At 36.4% G+C, this 19100-nt stretch overlaps 4 protein-coding genes and 1 non-coding gene across 6 annotated transcripts; 1 reads left to right on the top strand and 4 right to left on the bottom strand.

Moving 5' to 3' along the window:
• Nucleotides 1-40: 40 nt before the first annotated feature.
• Nucleotides 41-3656, bottom strand: LOC102606829 (hypothetical protein). Its single transcript, XM_006491250.2, has 3 exons — nt 3180-3656; nt 2011-2159; nt 41-403 (listed from the first exon to the last, which is right to left on the bottom strand). Exons 1-3 carry the CDS (start codon nt 3366-3368, stop codon nt 265-267), a joined length of 477 nt encoding a protein of 158 aa, XP_006491313.1. The 5' UTR covers nt 3369-3656; the 3' UTR covers nt 41-264.
• A 2746-nt stretch (nt 3657-6402) lies between these two features.
• LOC127901378 (aluminum-activated malate transporter 10-like) lies at nt 6403-8942 on the top strand. Its single transcript, XM_052438527.1, has 6 exons — nt 6403-6796; nt 7113-7253; nt 7373-7645; nt 7765-7883; nt 7992-8135; nt 8294-8942. Exons 1-6 carry the CDS (start codon nt 6460-6462, stop codon nt 8792-8794), a joined length of 1515 nt encoding a protein of 504 aa, XP_052294487.1. The 5' UTR covers nt 6403-6459; the 3' UTR covers nt 8795-8942.
• Nucleotides 8943-10555: 1613 nt separating this feature from the next.
• Nucleotides 10556-12977, bottom strand: LOC127901097 (protein LEAD-SENSITIVE 1-like). 2 transcript variants are annotated; one of them, XM_052437209.1, is made up of 3 exons: nt 12555-12977; nt 12339-12468; nt 10556-11484 (listed from the first exon to the last, which is right to left on the bottom strand). In XM_052437209.1, exons 2-3 carry the CDS (start codon nt 12430-12432, stop codon nt 10799-10801), a joined length of 780 nt encoding a protein of 259 aa, XP_052293169.1. In that variant the 5' UTR covers nt 12433-12468; nt 12555-12977; the 3' UTR covers nt 10556-10798. The 2 variants fall into 2 exon arrangements, with proteins under 2 accessions (XP_052293169.1, XP_052293168.1); XM_052437208.1 differs by lacking the exon at nt 12555-12977 and having other exon boundaries at nt 12339-12533.
• Nucleotides 12978-13137: 160 nt separating this feature from the next.
• Nucleotides 13138-18436, bottom strand: LOC102607405 (bifunctional fucokinase/fucose pyrophosphorylase). The gene is made up of 7 exons (XM_006491252.4): nt 17993-18436; nt 17483-17747; nt 16553-16917; nt 16097-16223; nt 14979-15992; nt 14087-14817; nt 13138-13719 (listed from the first exon to the last, which is right to left on the bottom strand). The coding sequence occupies exons 1-7, from the start codon at nt 18344-18346 to the stop codon at nt 13321-13323; spliced, it is 3255 nt and encodes a 1084-aa protein (XP_006491315.2). The 5' UTR covers nt 18347-18436; the 3' UTR covers nt 13138-13320.
• A 31-nt stretch (nt 18437-18467) lies between these two features.
• TRNAV-AAC (transfer RNA valine (anticodon AAC)) lies at nt 18468-18541 on the bottom strand. Its single transcript has one exon. It is a non-coding gene; the product is annotated as a tRNA-Val (tRNA).
• Nucleotides 18542-19100: the final 559 nt, after the last annotated feature.

Raw genomic sequence — 19100 nt, 5'->3', positions numbered from 1 at the left:
TTATTGGACACAACATAATTGGCATCAAGCGGGCGAAATATGTGATAAACTGACAGATAATCCACATTCATAAATTATCCACTGTACAAATATGACACAGATACACTTATTCCTTCGTTATCTAAGAGACAACTTGTGAAAGCAGCCAGCAAAAGAACATTACATACGATATTGTTCATTACAGTTCAGTCTTCTATACAGAATAGGAGCAGTTCCTTTTGAGTAGGTAATGGTTATCCCATCTATCTTTATCACAATACCAACTCACTTATCTGCATTGATTCCAAAAATCCGGACCTTGTGCATATTCGGGAACTTGGCAACAACAAGAACAAACACTGCTAAAGTGTTGAAAAAGAGCATTGGATGTTGGTAGTCAGTTGTGTGCGAGGCTATCAAGTACCTGTTAACAAAAAAGATAATGGTCATGGTGGTTTCCAAATCTACCGAATCACAACCTATATTTTAGGTACTGCGATAGTATCAACACACAATGAGGAATCTCAATATTGCACATGCTTAAATAGACATTCTCACCAGAACTTAGTGCAATCTGAGAGAGTGTCTTAAAAATGAAGTAACCGCTTAATAACATAATTCCTGTGATTGTACTTTTTGGTTGAGAAATGAATTTTCTACGTTACGTAGAATCAGCAAGGCCGAATTCAGAAACTCTATCCCTACTCACACAGAAAGGTGGGGAGAAAAGAGGGGGAAAAAAAAAGAAAAGATAGGAATTAGGCTTTAAATTCACAAGAACAAACGTCTTCTACTCTTCCTCTGCCTGATAATAAATAGAGTGAACACTGATAGAAACAAAAAAAAAATAAAAAAAAAAGCCCTAATACACAAATACATGTATAAAGTTGTTCTCTCCCGCGAATGTCCACGCAAAATAAATGAGGATTTAGTGTTTTACACCATTGTTAATCATGCTAGACCGTAAAACGCCGAATCTGTACTTTATTTCATGCGGACATCCACGAGGGAGAATTTTCACTATATAGTGAAGAGTGGGCTTCTAATCAGGGACCCACAACCATATTAAAGTCAGGGACAAGCTAAACGACTTAAAAAAATAAAAAATACTTCAATACGCTACATTGGCGTTGGTGTATTTTTTCTCTTTTAGCTTGTCTATAACTTTTATATGATTAGGAATCCCTGATTGAAGAATTATTCTATATATATAGAGAATTTTTGTCTAATCTAGGAATATATGAACTCCAATGCGTTAAAATTGTGTATTTTGTCTTAGTGTATTGGACTTTGTATTTTATTTTTTTATTCTTCCAATGGCATCCGCATTTTAAAATTATGAGGAAGTCCGTATAAGAGATTTATACACCCATGTAATACAGATAAAAGATTGGACTGATATTCCAGAACTTGGCAATTTTATAATGTACACCTAGCAAAGATACTTAAATAATTCCAACATCACAATTCGGCCAATGCGCTGTGTTGAGTTCTAATGGACTCCACAACAACAGCAGCAAGATTCGTCAAATTAACAATATTAGTTCAGACTAATTATTATCAAATAAGGTACACGGATGTGTGAACAGATATTAACCGAAGGCCTTAATCCTGGCATGTATAGGTTACAAAATCCAGCCTAAACAGACAGACAAAACAAGTAGGTACGACCGTGTCTCCAAGCTCCAAAAGTACTTCTCACTGTCCCCCCCCCACCCCCCAACACAAAACAACAACACAACAAAGCCCCCAAAAAGTCGAACAACAGGGTTACTCTTAAGTCTCAACAAATAACTTTTGCCAAACAACTGCATAAAATGATGACCAAAGTTCAAGGAACTACAAGTAAGCCTTCAAGAATACAGTCTATCATGATTTTCCAACTTACAAGTATGCAAAATTTGAAAATCAGAAAGACACTGTCTATGCATAAAAACAGAGGGAAAAGCGAGACATTTCAGATCACTGAAATGAACTAAAAATAAAATAAAAAAATTCAAAAGTTTTAAGATATTGAATATGTAAACTTACAGCACCACAGGTACAACAGTTAGGAACTTTCTATTGCGTGTAAGCTGCTGTCCATTGTCTATCTGCTCCCACCAAGTCAACCCGTTATAAATGCCCTGGTCTTCAGCAAAGGGTGTTCCTTTTTTCCAGTGAAAGAAGTGATACGTGATCTGCAAGGCGAAACATTCTGGTCAATAGTATTTCACAGATGTTGGAAGCAACTTCAAGATAAATTCAGAATGAGGTAGAATAATGATCACATAACTAATGCATATCAAAAACTAAACTTGGCAAGTCAGCTCTACTTCATGCTTGCCAGAACATTTTCATTTTAAGCAAAATCCGTGCACACAGAAAACGTAGTAAAAACGAGAAGAAGTACGTACATCAATAACATAGAAAATGACATAAGGCAGTTGTATTATCTGTATAACAGAAAAGAAAATGTCCAAATTGCATTCAATTTATCACAGCAATTTTATCAACAAGCATTGGGGCATCACTTAATTGGTTCAACACTCATCTTTTCTTTCTGCTGAATAAACATGTGACCAGCATCTAAACATCTAATTTTAATTTCACAAACACTAACCTAATTCCTTGTGTACAAATTAAATATATGATAGAGAACTTCATAGGCATGCAGTTGAAAGTAAAATATCCAAAAAGCAATAGAGAATACTAACACAGGGGAATGTAATCTGGATGCCACATATTCATCCAACTGTCAAATTTATTTAATCCACACAACTCGAGCTTTGTTCTAAATGAAAATGGTCAAAAGGATCAATTTTCTCTGCTAGCACCAAGTGATAAGATTAAGATCCATCCATAGGACTTGGATTATGGACTCCACAGAGTTTCAGTTTACTCAGTCCCACCAGCTGCCACTTCCAATAGATGCCCATCTACTCAATCTTACTAGGTGCCCAACTTATTCCAGAGAACGTGACTAGGAAACAAGCTAAGAGCTTGAAAGCTAAAAACTTTTCATTCGACAGTAAAACGACATGAAACAGAGAATAACCTAATTCAAATTCAACTTGCAACTAGTTAACACCTACCCAGCCAGAATTAGCAATTCACACGTGAAACACCTAATCAAATCCAAAATAAACCCTAATGAGCAAAATACAGCAAATTAATCAATAACAAAAACAGAGTAATAGAGAAAAGAAAATGAAACATACGAGAAAATGGGCGAGATTGACAATGGTCCAAGCCATGCCAGGAGAGCAACCGAAAACAGAGAGAACGATAAGCCAAGCGAAGAATAGTATCAGTATATACGTAGTCCATACTCCTGGATACGTGAACCACTCCGTGTTTCTGTTCAGATCCGCCGGTGGCGTCGCCTTCACGTATAGATTCGCCATCATATGATTTCTCTTTTTTCTTTTTCAAATTATTATTATAATAATTTTTTGTAAACCCTAAGCAAACTGCTTACCAGCTCTCTTCGATTAGACGGTTCTGTTATGGAGGTTTTTGGGTTCACGTTCTGAAAAAGAGAAATTGAATGACAGGTTTTTGGATTCAGGTTCTAATAAAGAGAAATTGAATGATTTGATGATTTTTTGCTTTTTCCGGAGACCAATCCAAAAAACCAAATGGCCTCAATGACGGTGATGGCGTGGCGATTTGTAATGAAAGCTTATAGCTAATATTGATTACTTTCTACTAGGACCATAATAATTACACACAACTAGCTAACAACCAAAAAGTCCGTGTGATTTTAGGAAAAGTGTGATAACGTCCCACTGCCGTACGACGTCGTACTAAACCGGGCCTCGAGTATTCCATTCTCCTAATTTGGGCTTTAAAATCCAGCCCATTATTGATTCGGCCCGGGCAGTGCGCCGACCCCTCAATCAACGATCAAGATTTCATGAGATTAATTGTTTGAAAAATAACCGCCCCAAAAAAATTTAATTGGATCGATTGCAAACATTGTTAGGTTTCCATTCTTGAAATTCTTTACTTCGCTCGATGAGAGAAGGTTGGGAAAAATCTGAAGGTATCAGTCAATAATCGGAAAGAATCTCGTTGTTATTTTCTTGTCTCAAAATTGCTTAAAATCACATAAATTTTTTTCTTTGTGATGGATTCTTATTCCTTTCATGATCGGTTTGCTTAATTTGTATTATGAAGACTGAGCACTATTGCGCTGCTTATTACTTACACTTGATTTCTGATTAATATCATAGGTGTAACACTCTCATTTAAACGATCATACACAATCATATTATATATAAGATATTTGATTGAGTACAAGTACGATACAATTTTTTTTTTTAAAACACTAATCATTATCTTTAGAGAACTTATAACTTTTTGTTACATTCCAAAGTTTTTATTGTTGATATATCATAAATTTTATATTAAAATAATTTAACTAATAGTTGAGGTAGCTTAATTTTTCCTAATCATGTTTCTAAGAGAACTGAGTCAATCACTGCAGTGGCAAAATTAGGATTTTGGTTCGAGGGCGGGCAAAACCAAAAAGTTATAAATTCGGCATAAATTTTACAGAACTGAAGAGCCCAATGATAATGGGGCTATAATGGATAAATTATAAAATTTCATAGGCTACAAAAAATAAAATAAAAACCAAAGGGCCGAAACATAAAATTTATATGATTTTATTAATTTGAACCGGTAAGACTACTAGGGCGGTAAAACTCTTCCAACAAGTATTTAACACAACTCAATAATAAGTCTCGAATCGAGGACTTTGATTCAGTTAGAACAATCATATATCAACTGATCTACACGCTTGTTGGTTAAAATCTCATTTTAATTTAGTATTCAGGGATTATTATTATTTTTTTCAGCTTGGCCAACCAAAAATTTTTGGGATTTTTTTTTAGCCTGCCCACCCAACCAGTGAGGCACGTATGCACGCTTCTCATAATCTTTAATAACTAAACACGATGATTAAATTAGTTAAACCCATTATTAAAAAAAAAAAATTGGAAACCCTAAAAGCAACAAGGGGTTTAAAATCATGACCTAATTTTGACATGAATATATAGATAGATTAAAATATACAATCTCAAACATAGTGATTAGCTAAAGGCACGAGCAACATTCTAACGCACAAAGTAGATAGCTAGTAGGCCACGTAAGAGAATCTTTGAATCAGAATTATTAATTAAGAGCTGATAATCGTTCCACTTAAGCAAATTAAACACTCGCTGACCCAATGAAATTAAAAAGGTTGCTTATCTTTCATTCCAGAGAAAGACCTAAAAATTAGGTCCCTTGCATGTGTAGAAACTAATTTAACAAATACGAGGATATATAGTTAAGGATGATTTAGAGATGATGAGCACGGAGGCTTCGTCATTAATATTTAAACATGCATCTTGATAATGATTAACGAGCCGTACGTAGCATAAACATATGAGTTTGAAATTACTTGCTTGCTGAAAGTACAATATTTTTGTTTTCGAAACCACCTGAGCAAAACTAGTAATAATATTTTAGAAAAATATAAAAAGAAGAGAGTAAATTTCTTGATCTGATTCATTTTAAGTGGTTACAAAACACACTATTTATATAAGAGAAAATACTATCCTTAAAAGTAAATATCTGTTAAGTTTTTTTTTTTTTTTACTTTCTTTCACATTTATAAATCCCCCACTAGCTTCTTCTACTAACAATGTGGTGTACGTACCAACAATATCTACTAATAGAATTTAAGTTTTATTTTTCGAATTAACATACATGTATATTATGATATATTCTTGTCATATATTTGTGTATGATATAATAATAATAGAAAATGACATTTAATAATTAAGAAGTACCTTCATGCGATACTCATCAAATGGAACTAATCATAAGTATCGAGAGTGAGATATAGGTGGTGAAAGGGACTGGTAAGGTTTGATATTATGCATGAATTAATTGATATATGTATCGACCTAATCTGGCCTCCCTTAATACTCTAAGCAATCAGGACGCTGCTATAACCGAATTGGTGATATTTCTATTCACAAGAATCCTTTGTGATATAATTATTTTACTGTCGAGCTTGATAGCAAATGAAAGTACTTTTAAGCGCATTTACTTTCCAGAGATTTGTGCTGCTTCCAACTTACTCCGACCAAGGAAATTACGTATGAACTGAGATATGATCTCTGTGTGCATGCTTATATATATAGGTATATATAATTAAGTTCCACTCGTTGGATGACGCTTCACAAAAGTTGATTCAATTTTTTAGGCCATGTTATGTTATCTGTTCTGCCCCCATGGGTCACTGATGCGACAGTGGGCTTACCTACCTAAAATCCTAAAAAGTTCCTCGCACTTCCGTCCACATATACAGTTCTGGTTCACAATATATATGTTAAGCAACTCAAGCAACCAGAAATATACTTCCGTACACAAACACATATACTCATTTGAAAGCTGTACACACACACACACACACACACACACATACAAAGCTTGTACATAATAATGGGAAAGGAAGCGTCGAGAAAATTGGAATGGAGGATAAATGTATCTGATGGGGTGTCGGAGAGATTAGAGCCTGAAACCGGGGCAATCCTGAGAGCGTGGACGTGGTTCAAGAGACTGATGTTAGGAGGGTTCATTCTGAAAATCTGCAAGTTCTTGGAGAAGGCTTGGAATTTAGCAGTTGACGAGCCTAAGAAAGTCATCCATGGTCTCAAAGTAGGGCTAGCAATTTCCCTTGTATCTCTTTTTTATTACATGAGGCCTTTGTATGATGGCGTTGGAGGTAACGCTATGTGGGCAGTTATGACTGTCGTCGTAGTTTTTGAATCTTCCGTAGGTCAGTATTCGAAATCATTTCATTTTTGTGCATGTTGTTATATTATTATTCTAAAATTAATTATAAATTGTGCGTTCTTCAATTAAAAATCCCTAACTATATTAAAATCAGGGATAAATTGAAAAACAATAAAACTATAAATTCCAATGCAGTGTACGTATTTTGTAGTATAATATATTAAAATTTATGTTTTCTTATGTTTTAATTTATCCCTAATTTTAATATGGTCAGAAATTACTAATTAGAAATTATATATATATATGCATATGCATGCATGTAATTACTGTACGTAACTGATGGTACGCGTTAATTTCAGGTGCAACACTCGGAAAATGCATTAATAGAGCAATAGGAACGTTTCTTGCTGGGTCACTTGGAGTTGGTGTTCACTGGATTGCTTTTCACTCTGGAAAAAATTTAGAGCCCATAGTTCTTGGAATCTCACTTTTCCTTTTAGGTAAGTGAAAAATATTCCTAGCTTGGCCATTTATATTTTAATTAAGTCTTATATATATAATACACACACACACACACACACACACGCATACACTAACAAATTAATTCTCTTCGCTGCAGCTTCAGCAGCAACATTCTCTCGATTTATGCCAACAATCAAAGCCAGATTCGACTATGGTATCATGATCTTCATCCTCACTTTCAGCTTAGTGTCGGTTTCAGGCTATCGTGTGGACAGATTGTTGGAGCTGGCCCAACAAAGATTATCGACAATCGCCATTGGAGCCTCCATCTGCATAATTATAAGCATGCTTTTCTGTCCCATGTGGGCAGGTGATGAGCTTCACCTTCTTATTTGTCAAAACTTGGAGAAATTAGCTCATTCATTGGATGGTATGTTCACAAAAAGTCAAAAACCATATTAAACCTATACGCAATGAAACATGCAATACCATGATATATATGTTGATGTGGCGTTTTTTAATCCGTTGTCGAATTTCATTTCTTTTCAGAGTGCGTGGTTGAATACTTTAGACACAACAAAACTTCGACTGCTAAAGATGAAGCTTGTAGTAAGAAAATGAAAGGGTATAGATGCGCGCTCAATTCAAAGGCGACAGAAGAATTGAAGGTAGTTTGCTACTTTTTATTTGTTCAATTATTGTAAGTGATAATACATAAATGGCACTGAATTTAATTTATTTATCCAAATTAAAACTTAATTTATGTTTCTTTGCAGGCCAACTTTGCGAGATGGGAACCAGCACATGGTCGCTTCAGCTTCAGACACCCATGGAAACAGTATCTCAAGATTGGGGCTTCAATACGTAACTGTGCTTATTGTATTGAGACTCTCCATGGTTGCGTAGATTCAGAAACTCAGGTAACCCACTTAATTAATTTCAATAAAGAATCCCATATTTATAATCAAATAAGTCTTGTGCTGGACACAGTTTCAAATTCTTTCACCAAACACTAAAAATAAATCTTTGATATTTTTTGTTCTCCAATAAGCAACTTATCATATAATTTTGACCACAGGCACCTCCTCATCTAAAGAGGCATTTGAACAATATTTGCATGAGATTGAGTAGCAGTTCCTCTAACGTCTTGCAAGAATTGGCATTTGCCTTGAAAACAATGAAACAATCATCTAAAATAAATTTATCAGTTGGAGAAATGAACTTTGCAGTGCAAGAACTTAAACACGCCTTGATTTCACTTCCTAATCACAACATCAGTATTAAAAACCCATCCCCGTCAACAGTGGAAGCTTCTGGAAATTGCAATACAGAGCCCATCACGAGTATCAGAGCCTCATCTTCTTTCATGGAGATTCTTCCCCTGGCCACTTTAGCGTCTTTGTTGATAGAAAATGCAGCAAAAATCGAAGTAATTGTCAATGGAGTCAATGAGTTGGCCGTCCTTGCAGAATTCAAGCCCACAACTGATAACAAGAAATCTAAAAGCAATCAATCCCCTAAAAAACTCACTTCAGAAAACCAAGATCCCGAAACAGTTAAGATCCCCCAAAAGGTCTGAGTTTATCTTGATTTGACAGAAGAAATCAATTCTATCAATGTTTCGAAGATCCCAGAGAGTCAATTAGCAAAAAGTACTTAATTTACACTTGACATACTGTGCAGTAAAGAAGCATTTGAATGTCCAATAAAGCTTTGTTTTGTTTCCCCGAAATTCTATCATCTCATTATTATGTATAATAAATTTTAAGTTTGCTCTACCAGTAGATAGATATTGTTTATCATGTACGTTAAAGTAAGTAAACAAAAAAAAGAAAAAGTTACTGCTTTTTTTTTCGAGAGAGACAGAGAGGTCAATTCATTACTTTGGGCTATTGCATTACACCATGCAATACACCGATGTAGATTGTGCGATCAGCGTTGTGCCATTAATTATTCGTTATGTTTATGTCGTACATTTCAATATTTCATAGCCTAACTTTCATTTGATAGGCTCTACACTAGGGATGGTAATAGGCACCGCCCGCAGCGGGTTTGCTATTATCAAATCCAAACCCGCACAAAATTTAAATTACCAAACCCACCCGCAACCCGCAGCGGGTTTTAATTTTTTTAAAAAAATCCACCCGCAGCGGGTTTTAACAATTACCAAACCCGCAATGGTATCCGGTGGATTTTTTACGGGTTTCCGTATTTAAAATCACAAATATTTAATATATAAATTTATAATAATAACCTCAAGTTCCATATAACATATTCAATTTTATATTTAAACAATGTAAATGAAAAATTAAAATTTCCACATCAATTCAACACAAATTCTCAAATTTAAGTATAAATTATACAAATTTATTTAAAAAACACAAACTAATATCTACAAATAATAATTACATTTCATATTATCATTTAAAACAAGATCAAAGAGAATATATTTATTTTATTCACCACCATAAGCACCCATCTAACACAATGCCTAAAATAATAATTAAGATTAATATTTTCAAATACTAATTCGAAGGGAAATGCCTTTAGTTTTCTTTAGGTTATGACTTTAGAATAAGAGATGAGCCATATACACACATACACAACTTTGAGCCTTTTGCTATTTGATAATTTGATTAATTACATTATTTTCTTTATATATTTTTATATTTAAATTAAATTAAAAATATTTGAAAAAAATTATTGCGGGTTTGGTGGACATCCATGCGGGTATCCACCAGGTATAAGGTTAATACCAAACCCACCCGCATCCATATGCGGGTTTTAATTTATAATACTAAACCCGCCCGCAACGGATAAAATTACCCGCAACGGGCGGATTTTGGCGGGTGGGTTTGGGCGGGTTTGCGAGTTTGCGGGTACAATTGTCATCCCTACTCTACACTTTCATGTTTCTACTCTATACAAGTGGCTTAAATTTCTTGTTGGGCGGCTTCATATATCAATGAATCCAGTCATTAATATACAACGATATACGCCATTAGGAAATTAAGCAAAACCTACGATGATGATTTGGGATTTTTGAGAGAATAAATTAATCAATTGTAAGAGTAAAGAACAACTTTCCAAATGCGAGACACAACAAAACAAAACACAACAGAATTTTCTTCAATGTCATTTGTCACAGGCTGATACAAGTTCATACAAATTACTTGCGTGCCTTTCTAAGGCCTATACCAATGTCAAGTTTCAGCTTTTACGCTCTTCTGACATTTCTTCAATTTAAGCAAGTATCAGGCTTCAGAATTTCTCCAGTTTACATATTGCCAACTAATGTTCTAATATCACCAGCTGATAAAGTCCAAAAGTGAAGTTTAAATAACATTAAATGGTAGAGCACCCAATACTTGATTTAAACCACAATTATTCCAAGTTTTCCAATATTTGATACATATTTTTAAGTTTTAACACCCAAAATACAGTTGCAGGATAACCTTGAGAAAAGAGAATGGGAGGAGAAACACAAACACCATAAGTTACATATCATCGATGGCACTAAATGCTTGTTATGCTAATTGCCAATAGTATATCTACCCAGCTTTGCATGCACCAGGGATAACTGTCACATGGTTATCAGTTGGTTAGAAGACTTGTTTTCTTCACTTGTTTCCTCATGACGACTGAGCCAGCCCAGGTTCACAGCCAAGTCCTCCACTGCCACCTTGATCACGTCAGATCGAACACCAATATCTGTAGCATATCTGCTCATACAGTACATCCCAGCAGTAACTGTTGCCATACCAACAGGACTAGGCATCAGTAACTTCAGTGGAGAAGAAAGAATGGCAGCTAATGGGGCACCAATTACAGAAGAAGCTTGACCACTTGATCCAACCCCTTGCCTATCCACAATCAGAAGACCTGTTTTGCAGTATAGGGCAAAGTCCTCACAGTTGTTTTGAAACACATTGTAGTTACCAAATCCATTTTGCAGAAGATACATAGCTCGGTGGATGACTGTTTCTGGTGGGTCAGATGTTGCAGTTGTGCAGGTACCACCACGTACTTTGGCTAGAAAAACTGATGGGGCAACTCCATATTCAAAGCAATACAGTGATCCATTTCCAAGGAAACAGTCCAAGCACGAGAGGATAACTCCACTGTTGGGTTGCCTGAATCCGCAATCAGGAAAGATCAGACAGGATGATGGGAGGATTGAATTCTGTGTCTCAGAAGATGTCTCCGCTCCCACAATTAAGTTCCGTTCAGGTCTAAAATGCACTACCTTGCTTCCCCCGACATAAATACCTGTATGGTTTGATATTCAACAGAACTCATGATTAGAGTAGATTCAATCACAAAATAATCTGTTGAAAACACAAGGATCTTATTATCAATCGACCAAGAACATTTAAACTCCACCCCATAAGATACTGTTACAAATTATTTTACGGATGATTAACCAATAATTCTGCATCAGAATGGGATATATATCTGATTGAGAAGGGAAAAGATTATCCAAATCTTATGTAAGGCACAATAATAAGAGAAAAATCTAAATCCACAAAATATTCTTAGGTCTCCCACCATCTCAGCCACCAAAAGAAACATAACTGTAAATAGTAAATGATCCAATAGCATAGATGTTTTCTTGCACAGTCAACTTAAAAAATCTTAGTAATCAGCGAAAAAAAAAACTGCAATGGACAATAGTAGTCATAAATCTGCACAGGCATTTTAATGAAACATGCTTTCATTTCACAATTCTGTTTTGCATTTTGGTTACCCTGAAGCAGTGGGAGCCAATTCACAGCTTCCATTGGATAGTTTGCTTTGCAGAAGCTGAAAGAAAGAGCCCTCATAATATACAGATATGGAAAAACAAAGAAAAAAAGCAACCCAAAAGGGTAAAAAGAAGAAGAAGAATTGGTGCAAATAAGAATTAAAATGAAATAAAGGCAATTTAGGAAAAAATTGAACCAAAAACAGCGGTGGAATTGAATCAAATACAAGGAAAAAAAATCTTAAACGCAAAAACAAAAGAATGAGTATTAAACGACGAACCCACATTGCAAAATTCAAGAAAGATTAAAGAAAATCGTAATCTGTAAGCCAAAACAAACAAACAAACAAAAGACGAGAAAGAAAGAGATAGAAAATACCATGGTGAGAGTAAGCAAAAACAGCTCTGTAAGTGTAAATATGATCCCCCGCCTTGATCTCATTTCGCTCTACTCTGTTTGTGAGCAGACCCATCTGCTCTCTTTCTCTCTGCTTCCCGGTCTGCAGCGACTGCAGATAGTGAAAAATAAGTTCTCGTTTTGGTAAAGCAAAAGCCAAAAAATGGTAAAAAGAAGAAGAAGAAGATGTGACCCCACTCGAGTTAAAAACTTGATAAAATGCGGTGGCAGCACTTGATTGGCTAGCTAGCCAAAGCGTCAGCTCAACCACCGTTACCGAATATCGTTTGATATTGTTTTTCCGGATTTATTTTCTTCAGAAAAGGCTCGCTATCATTGAATATGAAAAGAACTATAAATACGATAATAATGATGGCCAAATTCTAAATGTTTTCTTTCCGTTTTGGCTTCTAGTCGGAAAATTGAAGGGTCATATAATAATAGTGGGAATCATATTGTGTTGCCGAGCCAGGAAGGGGACCAACAGGTGATCAAAGAAGAAGATTGTGAAATTTGAGACGCCTAAATCATTCATGACCAAAATAAAATTCAACTATGTAAGCAAAAGCGGTGACGTTTTCCGGTTAAGAAAAAGGAATCCAAAGCGCTTTGGATTCTTTGCCATTTTAGCAAGATATGCTTGGCTTGGGCCTACGTCACAGGTCATCATCATTTGAACAAGAAAGTTGATGCTCCCTTTCTAGGCCATGCCCCAACTCAATAAGAGGAAGCAATATCTAAGCAAGTTCATTGAAAAAAACAAAATACACATGCATCGGCCTTCTTCTTCTGAATTTCGTTGTCGTGTTTTATTACCGAGAATAAGTATTTTAATTTGTTTTCTCGTATACATGCTTACAGACTCGTTCACTTATACAACAATGACTTCAATATAGAATCAATATGAGCATCTAAAGACACAACAAAGAATAAGCTATTTTCTTGAAGTTTCCCAGCATACGGGCTAAGATTCTAAGTAGATGTTCCAATTGTATACTTCAGAGTTAAAATTTGAATCTTTTTCCAGCATGCGTCTTAATTCTGTGGCAGATTCAGCATCCTTGGCGAGTAATAATGCAAAGCCCCCTCCACCAGCACCGACTAGCTTGTAGCCGCAACAGTATGGATCAGCAAATGCAAACAGCCTGTCAACAAATTCGTTGCTGCAATGGGGGTCAAGTTCCTGATGCAATCTCCAAGCCTCCAGCATTATCTTTCCCAGTTCATCTACATCACAGTTCATTAAGGCGTCTCTCCCATTCTTTGCCAATTCAGTCAGACGCTTGATACTTGATATAAGAAGGTTATCCCTTTGAAGATACCGAGTCACCACCTTTTGTAGCACTTGATGTGCAAGTCGAACCTGTTAAGTAATTGCAAAATTCGTCAAGGACAAAAAAAATATCTGTATACAAAACCCAACAATAAAAGAGAATCAAGTCTTTGTTTCAATATCATCCTTTTTTCTACCATTGAAAATGTTGGTTTATTCATTTTTTAAGTTGAGGGCCAAGTAACAGAGTTTTAGGATATTCGATGGAAAAAAAAAACTGAGACTGACACAATTAGCCTATCTAACACGAAAAGCTTTAAAAATCAATACAATCTTAAAACCCTTAAAAATTAATGTTGTATCAGGGAAAAAATCAAAAATAAATATCCAATAGGAAAACAAGGGGTGAACCATAAAATTAAAGAAAGGGGGGGGGGGGGGGGGCTAGAATACTTACTTGACCAGTAAATACCACAAGCAATCTTTGCTGCAACTCCAGAATCAGCTGAGGAGAAGCCAGTAGGGGGATCACCTGGAGCCGCAATGGTATTCCAGGGAAACTTGAAGTGAACTTAATGCCTGGGTACAAACCTCCAATTTGATCTTGCCAGCCACCACCTGTGCCCATGAGCTGCTCTAACAACAAAACAAGCCGCGCAACATTTTCATTACTTTGATCTCCATCGGTTATCTGCAGAAGAGCTTTTACAACAGCAGCTGCTAAGATGCTAGAAGTTCCTAAGCCACTACCACGGGGGACATTTGCCCACGTCCTGATCTGCAAGCCCATGGATTCAATAAGTTTTTCATGAATAACGCCAGTTACTAGCAATGCAGATTTGACGAGCCGAAATGGATCATTATGGTCGAAGGGAGTAGCAATGGGGGTGAGGTCTTCAATATGTAACTGGTTTCCAGCATCATCACTAATCAATACGCCACTCATTTTTGTTGTCTCTATGATGGTGCCAATCGGAAGAGAACTTTCCAAACTTATTGCCACATTGAGAACACAACCAGCACGCTCCAAACTCCAAGGAGGAGTATCACTCCAACCCCCAGCAAAATCTATCCGAACTGGTAATTCAACCTTTACAGTTCTTGGTTGGAAAGGATGATCCACAAAGCCATCATCATTTTTATTCTGATATGCTGAAGAACCTCTGCTGAGGGGCTCCAGAAGGTATTCTACAATTAATTGGGGAAAAAAAAAGTTGCTCGTAAACTATGGGCCGTTGAATAAGTTATGAAGATTATAAATTAACATTAAGATTGATCACTCTTTTATTAGTGCCTATACAGCTTTTTAGTATTTTACAAGAGTATGATAATAGTAAAGCAATGAGAACCTCTAAAGCCATATTTTATGGCTGAAGCAGTTTCATCAGCAACTGCAGCCCAAACTTTATGCTCCAACTCAGAAGCTGTTGTCTCTTCTTTGCATGCACGGAGAAGATCAACTTGCGCTTGATATGCCCGGCTTTTCGGAAGAATTTTGGAATTCTGATCCTGAAGTCTGGGACACAAGTCTAGAATGTCTTTGCATATATCAACCCCAGAGAGTTCTTTTTGAAGAATTTCTTCGCATAATTGCGATAAGTTGCGCCCAAGCATGCCATAATTAATGCATGCTTTGGCAATTCCAGCTGCAAGATCTGCTTGGTGATTACTGGAGCCAGTACACATTTCTGAAAAGTCAATCGACCTGTGCAACTCCTCCAAACTGACACGGCGTGAGTTTTTCCACAAGGGAAGCAAGAATCCAGTTTTATGGTCACTCAAGCCCATCAACCATGTTGCTAAGGTAAGCATCTCAGAGTATGAAAGAATGGGGAATATTTTTGCATTCCATAAGCACTTTTCCTGACTGCCTGTGGAGCTCCACAGGTCGCTTTCCTGAATGCCTAGATCATGCCAAACTTTCTGCCAAGGTTTACCACAAAAAGTCCCATCCTTGGTAAGTGAATTTTTTGGATTATCATGGAGGCCACAATAGACTAATACTCTTTCAGTGCATCCTACTAAGGGAACCTCCCAAAGACAATGGCGATCTGGAAGCATGAATCTAAATGAATCTTCTGCTGTTGAACCAGCTTCTTCGGGAAAATTAGTGCCAACAACTATGGATAAGGAGCCGATTTGTATTCCACTGGAAATGTTTGAATCATATATAAGAGAATCTTCCCCAATGGAGACGCCATGCGCGATTTTGCTAGAAAGAACAACAGCAGAAGCTGCAATGTCAGATACAGTGGTTGCTGGGATGGAACATAAATGTCTTCGACCTACAAGTCCTGAAACATCCCCACTTAGGTGATCCAGAACTTCACTTGAGGTTCCAAAATGTAGAAACAGCAATTCATCTGCAGTGGAATAATTAAGCAAGGATAACATCAATAAAGGAAGTATGAAGATAGTAACAAGAAAGAAAAACGAGATTTGATATTTAAAAAAGTAATTAACATACAGGCACAATAGCTGAACATCCTCTGTTTTCCCAATTTGCTAACAAGTTCTTTGCCCAACGGGCGTAACATCAGCCAGTCATGTTTTGCTGGTACCCAAGCCGCAACCAGATCTTCATACAAACTCATCTACAAAGAACAAATGCCAACAATTGAACTGTGAGCACAGGATAAAAGTTCTATAATCTTGTTGTAAGAAATCCATATAACGACTAATAAAAAAGGGGAAAAAATTTTCTAGTTTCTTTGCCAAAAGGTACAAGTTCCATCTCAGAGGCAATCAACAGTTTTCTGATAGAGACAAAATATGAAAGTAATTTTCATAGAGCAAGACATCATAATAAGGAAACAAGGACAATCAGAGGCCAAGAGATGACAAAAATATATGAAATACATCCATTTTCTTTTTGATATTACATTTTCAATCCAAAGAATAAAATTGCCAACCGATAACTTGCCTCTTTTCCACTCTTTAGAAGCTCTGAAACCATTGGTGGGCAGGAACAAGAAAGCATGACCAGCTCTTCCCATGCTTTCCCTCTAACAGCTATTATTCCTGTGTCAAGCAACGCTCTACCATCATCTAGAATTGCATGATTCTTAGCAAGCTCATCTACATTTGGTTTCTGAAGGAGATCATCAACTAGACTAAGTGCATAATTTTCATTGAGAATCCCGTCTTTTGCTGCCACAATAACACCATGGTTAGATGCAATATCAAGGGTGATGGGAACAGTTATGATACAGGATGCATCTTCTGGCAGAATCATGGTGGAGGCATCAAAACATGGAAGAACATCCCCAGTCATTGTGAATATTCCGCCTGCAATAAAAAAAGGGAAAAAAAAAAAACTCCCAAGGTGAATATCAAAAGTTGTAACAAGAAAGTGAACCAGTGTGACACTGTCAATGCATGGATATTATGTAGCAATGATGATGTTATTACTATTATTATTATATTTGGATGATAGAAATAAAAATAAATTATTGTTATGGTCAATGGTTTAAAACTGAGATTATTCTGGCTACAGGAAACTAATGCACTGGTCTGACAGCACAGAACCTAAACCATGCTCAAGTCCATTATATACAATTAAGCAGCAAGATAAATTGGCATTGGAGGAGCTCAAGTAAAGATAGAAGATTAATACATCAAGCTGTAAAATGCAGTGAAATTGAACAGCCATTCTGATATTTGTAATGTTATATAACTTCGTATGGTTCACACATATCCTCATCTGTGAAAGCCAATAGAGCATACCATCCTCCACTCAACTTGAATGATAATGAGATTCTTGATCCCCAAATGTGATGAATGTCTAAATAAGGATGCATGTATTCTATTGCCAATCAACTCTAAGTGAAACGTCACAAAGCACACATATAACCTTCATTTTTCAAAGCTTGTCTTGCACAAGAAGAAATTGCAAGTATATGGTCAAAAAGCAGCGGAACAGGTCCATCCGGGTCATCTGCAGCCAAATAAGGAAGCGGAAGGAAAACTTTCCCCATAGGATTGGCCCATGGGACTCTCTTGGAGTCACCTCCAGCATGAACCAATAGTATATGCTTTTTGGCCATGAATTTAACCATTGCACTAAGAGATTCTTCACTCTTCATAAAAGATCCAGAATTCCCACCATTTGCAATTGCCTGTTGATAATAAAAATACACCATTAAAGCCAGAAACTGAAAGGATTTCCATTTCACCAATACCACAACAGATAGCTGTAAAGCCAGTATTCTCATAACATAAAGCAATCAAGATCATCTTTTTTTTTTTTTTTTTGAAATACAAGATTCTTAAAATCTGCCAAGTGTTCGATTTTCGTTTTAATCAAGCCTGGCGAAAATGACGACGCTAATTATACTGACAGCTTGTAGTTAAGTGAAATTACCTCAGGGCCAATATCCAGGCAGAGCTTTTGATAGTGCATAGCGAGGGAAAAGATGGCATTGAGAGTGGCTGCACCGGAGCCGATCCGTTGGCCATCGGGGTCCGGCACGGCAAGAGTGACAGTGGAACTGGCGATTCGGCCCATGCGCTTGGCGCGCCTGAGCTGCCACTCGTAAAGCTCGGCTTGCTCGGGGCTAGCCGCCGTGAGTACAATAGCGTCCCACGTGGGAACCCGCGACGGGTGTCTCACCGACAGCCTTAAATGGTACCATGATTTACGAAGGATTGCCGCTAAGTCAGCTTTAGCTCTTTTGTGTTTGGTTCTCGAGAATTTCCCCACTCTTCGCGGATCCATTTCGCACGGGATATCCCGCTAAATTTTTGGATTATTATGCTACTTCTACACTGAGCGAAGAATGAAATATACAGGGAGGTCAAATCCAAAAATTTTTAAAAGGGAAAAAAGTTTTCAACAATGGCGTCGCCCGGACTCGAACCGGAGACCTTCAGTGTGTTAGACTGACGTGATAACCAACTACACCACGACACCTAGTTGGCAGTTAACTGCAGATGTTTTTTAATAGAAAAGTAAATCGAGAAAAAATTGGAATAAGCCGTTTTGATAATTACGAACTGTTAGTAGGATGAATGCAATAGCTACTTAGTTTTCCATAGTGTGTTGTTAACTTGTTTACCATAAACTTGACACAAGGCATTTTAAAGGTAATGGGCAGATTTACAATTGAAAAATAAAATGTATGAAATTGGCCGATTGGGAATGATGTTGTTGAGTAAGAGGAGGCAAGAAATACTTGTATCAAGAACTGTCATATTAACTTTATGATTAATTTGATGTAATCATTATCAATGCAACAATTTCAACATATAAATGGGAGTACTTTGATTATAATAATTAAAAAATCTACCCTTATTTAATTTTAAAAATCTTACGCGTCTCTAAAGTTTAGAAAAAAATTAAATTGAAAGTAAAAAAAGGGAAGTTTTTTAATAGGTATCATAACTTCATAAGTAACAACAGTATCTTATTTTCATTTTACATATATATTAATGAAAATATTATGGACAACTAAAATTATATACGTAAAAAG

The sequence above is a fragment of the Citrus sinensis genome, chromosome 3 (assembly GCF_022201045.2).
Source record: "Citrus sinensis cultivar Valencia sweet orange chromosome 3, DVS_A1.0, whole genome shotgun sequence".
Classification (NCBI taxonomy): Eukaryota; Viridiplantae; Streptophyta; class Magnoliopsida; order Sapindales; family Rutaceae; genus Citrus; species Citrus sinensis.
This window is presented reverse-complemented; position numbering and strand designations above follow the sequence as displayed.

Bases quoted from the DNA above. Each gene is read 5' to 3' on its own strand.
- LOC127901378 (XM_052438527.1), top strand. From the start codon at position 6,460: ATGGGAAAGGAAGCGTCGAGAAAATTGGAATGGAGGATAAATGTATCT. The intron at 7,884-7,991 runs GTAGTTTGCTAC...GTTTCTTTGCAG, and splicing joins AGGCGACAGAAGAATTGAAG to GCCAACTTTGCGAGATGGGA. The intron at 8,136-8,293 runs GTAACCCACTTA...TTTTGACCACAG, and splicing joins GCGTAGATTCAGAAACTCAG to GCACCTCCTCATCTAAAGAG.
- LOC127901097 (XM_052437209.1), bottom strand. From the start codon at position 12,432: ATGGGTCTGCTCACAAACAGAGTAGAGCGAAATGAGATCAAGGCGGGG. The intron at 11,485-12,338 runs GTATTTTCTATC...CAAACCATACAG, and splicing joins TTTTGCTTACTCTCACCATG to GTATTTATGTCGGGGGAAGC.
- LOC102607405 (XM_006491252.4), bottom strand. From the start codon at position 18,346: ATGGATCCGCGAAGAGTGGGGAAATTCTCGAGAACCAAACACAAAAGA. The intron at 16,224-16,552 runs GCAAGTTATCGG...TGTTCTTTGTAG, and splicing joins TTCTAAAGAGTGGAAAAGAG to ATGAGTTTGTATGAAGATCT. The intron at 15,993-16,096 runs GTATGTTAATTA...ATTCCACTGCAG, and splicing joins GATGTTCAGCTATTGTGCCT to ATGAATTGCTGTTTCTACAT.
- LOC102606829 (XM_006491250.2), bottom strand. From the start codon at position 3,368: ATGATGGCGAATCTATACGTGAAGGCGACGCCACCGGCGGATCTGAAC. The intron at 2,160-3,179 runs GTATGTTTCATT...TTCGCCTTGCAG, and splicing joins TCAATCTCGCCCATTTTCTC to ATCACGTATCACTTCTTTCA. The intron at 404-2,010 runs GTAAGTTTACAT...TTTTGTTAACAG, and splicing joins ACTGTTGTACCTGTGGTGCT to GTACTTGATAGCCTCGCACA.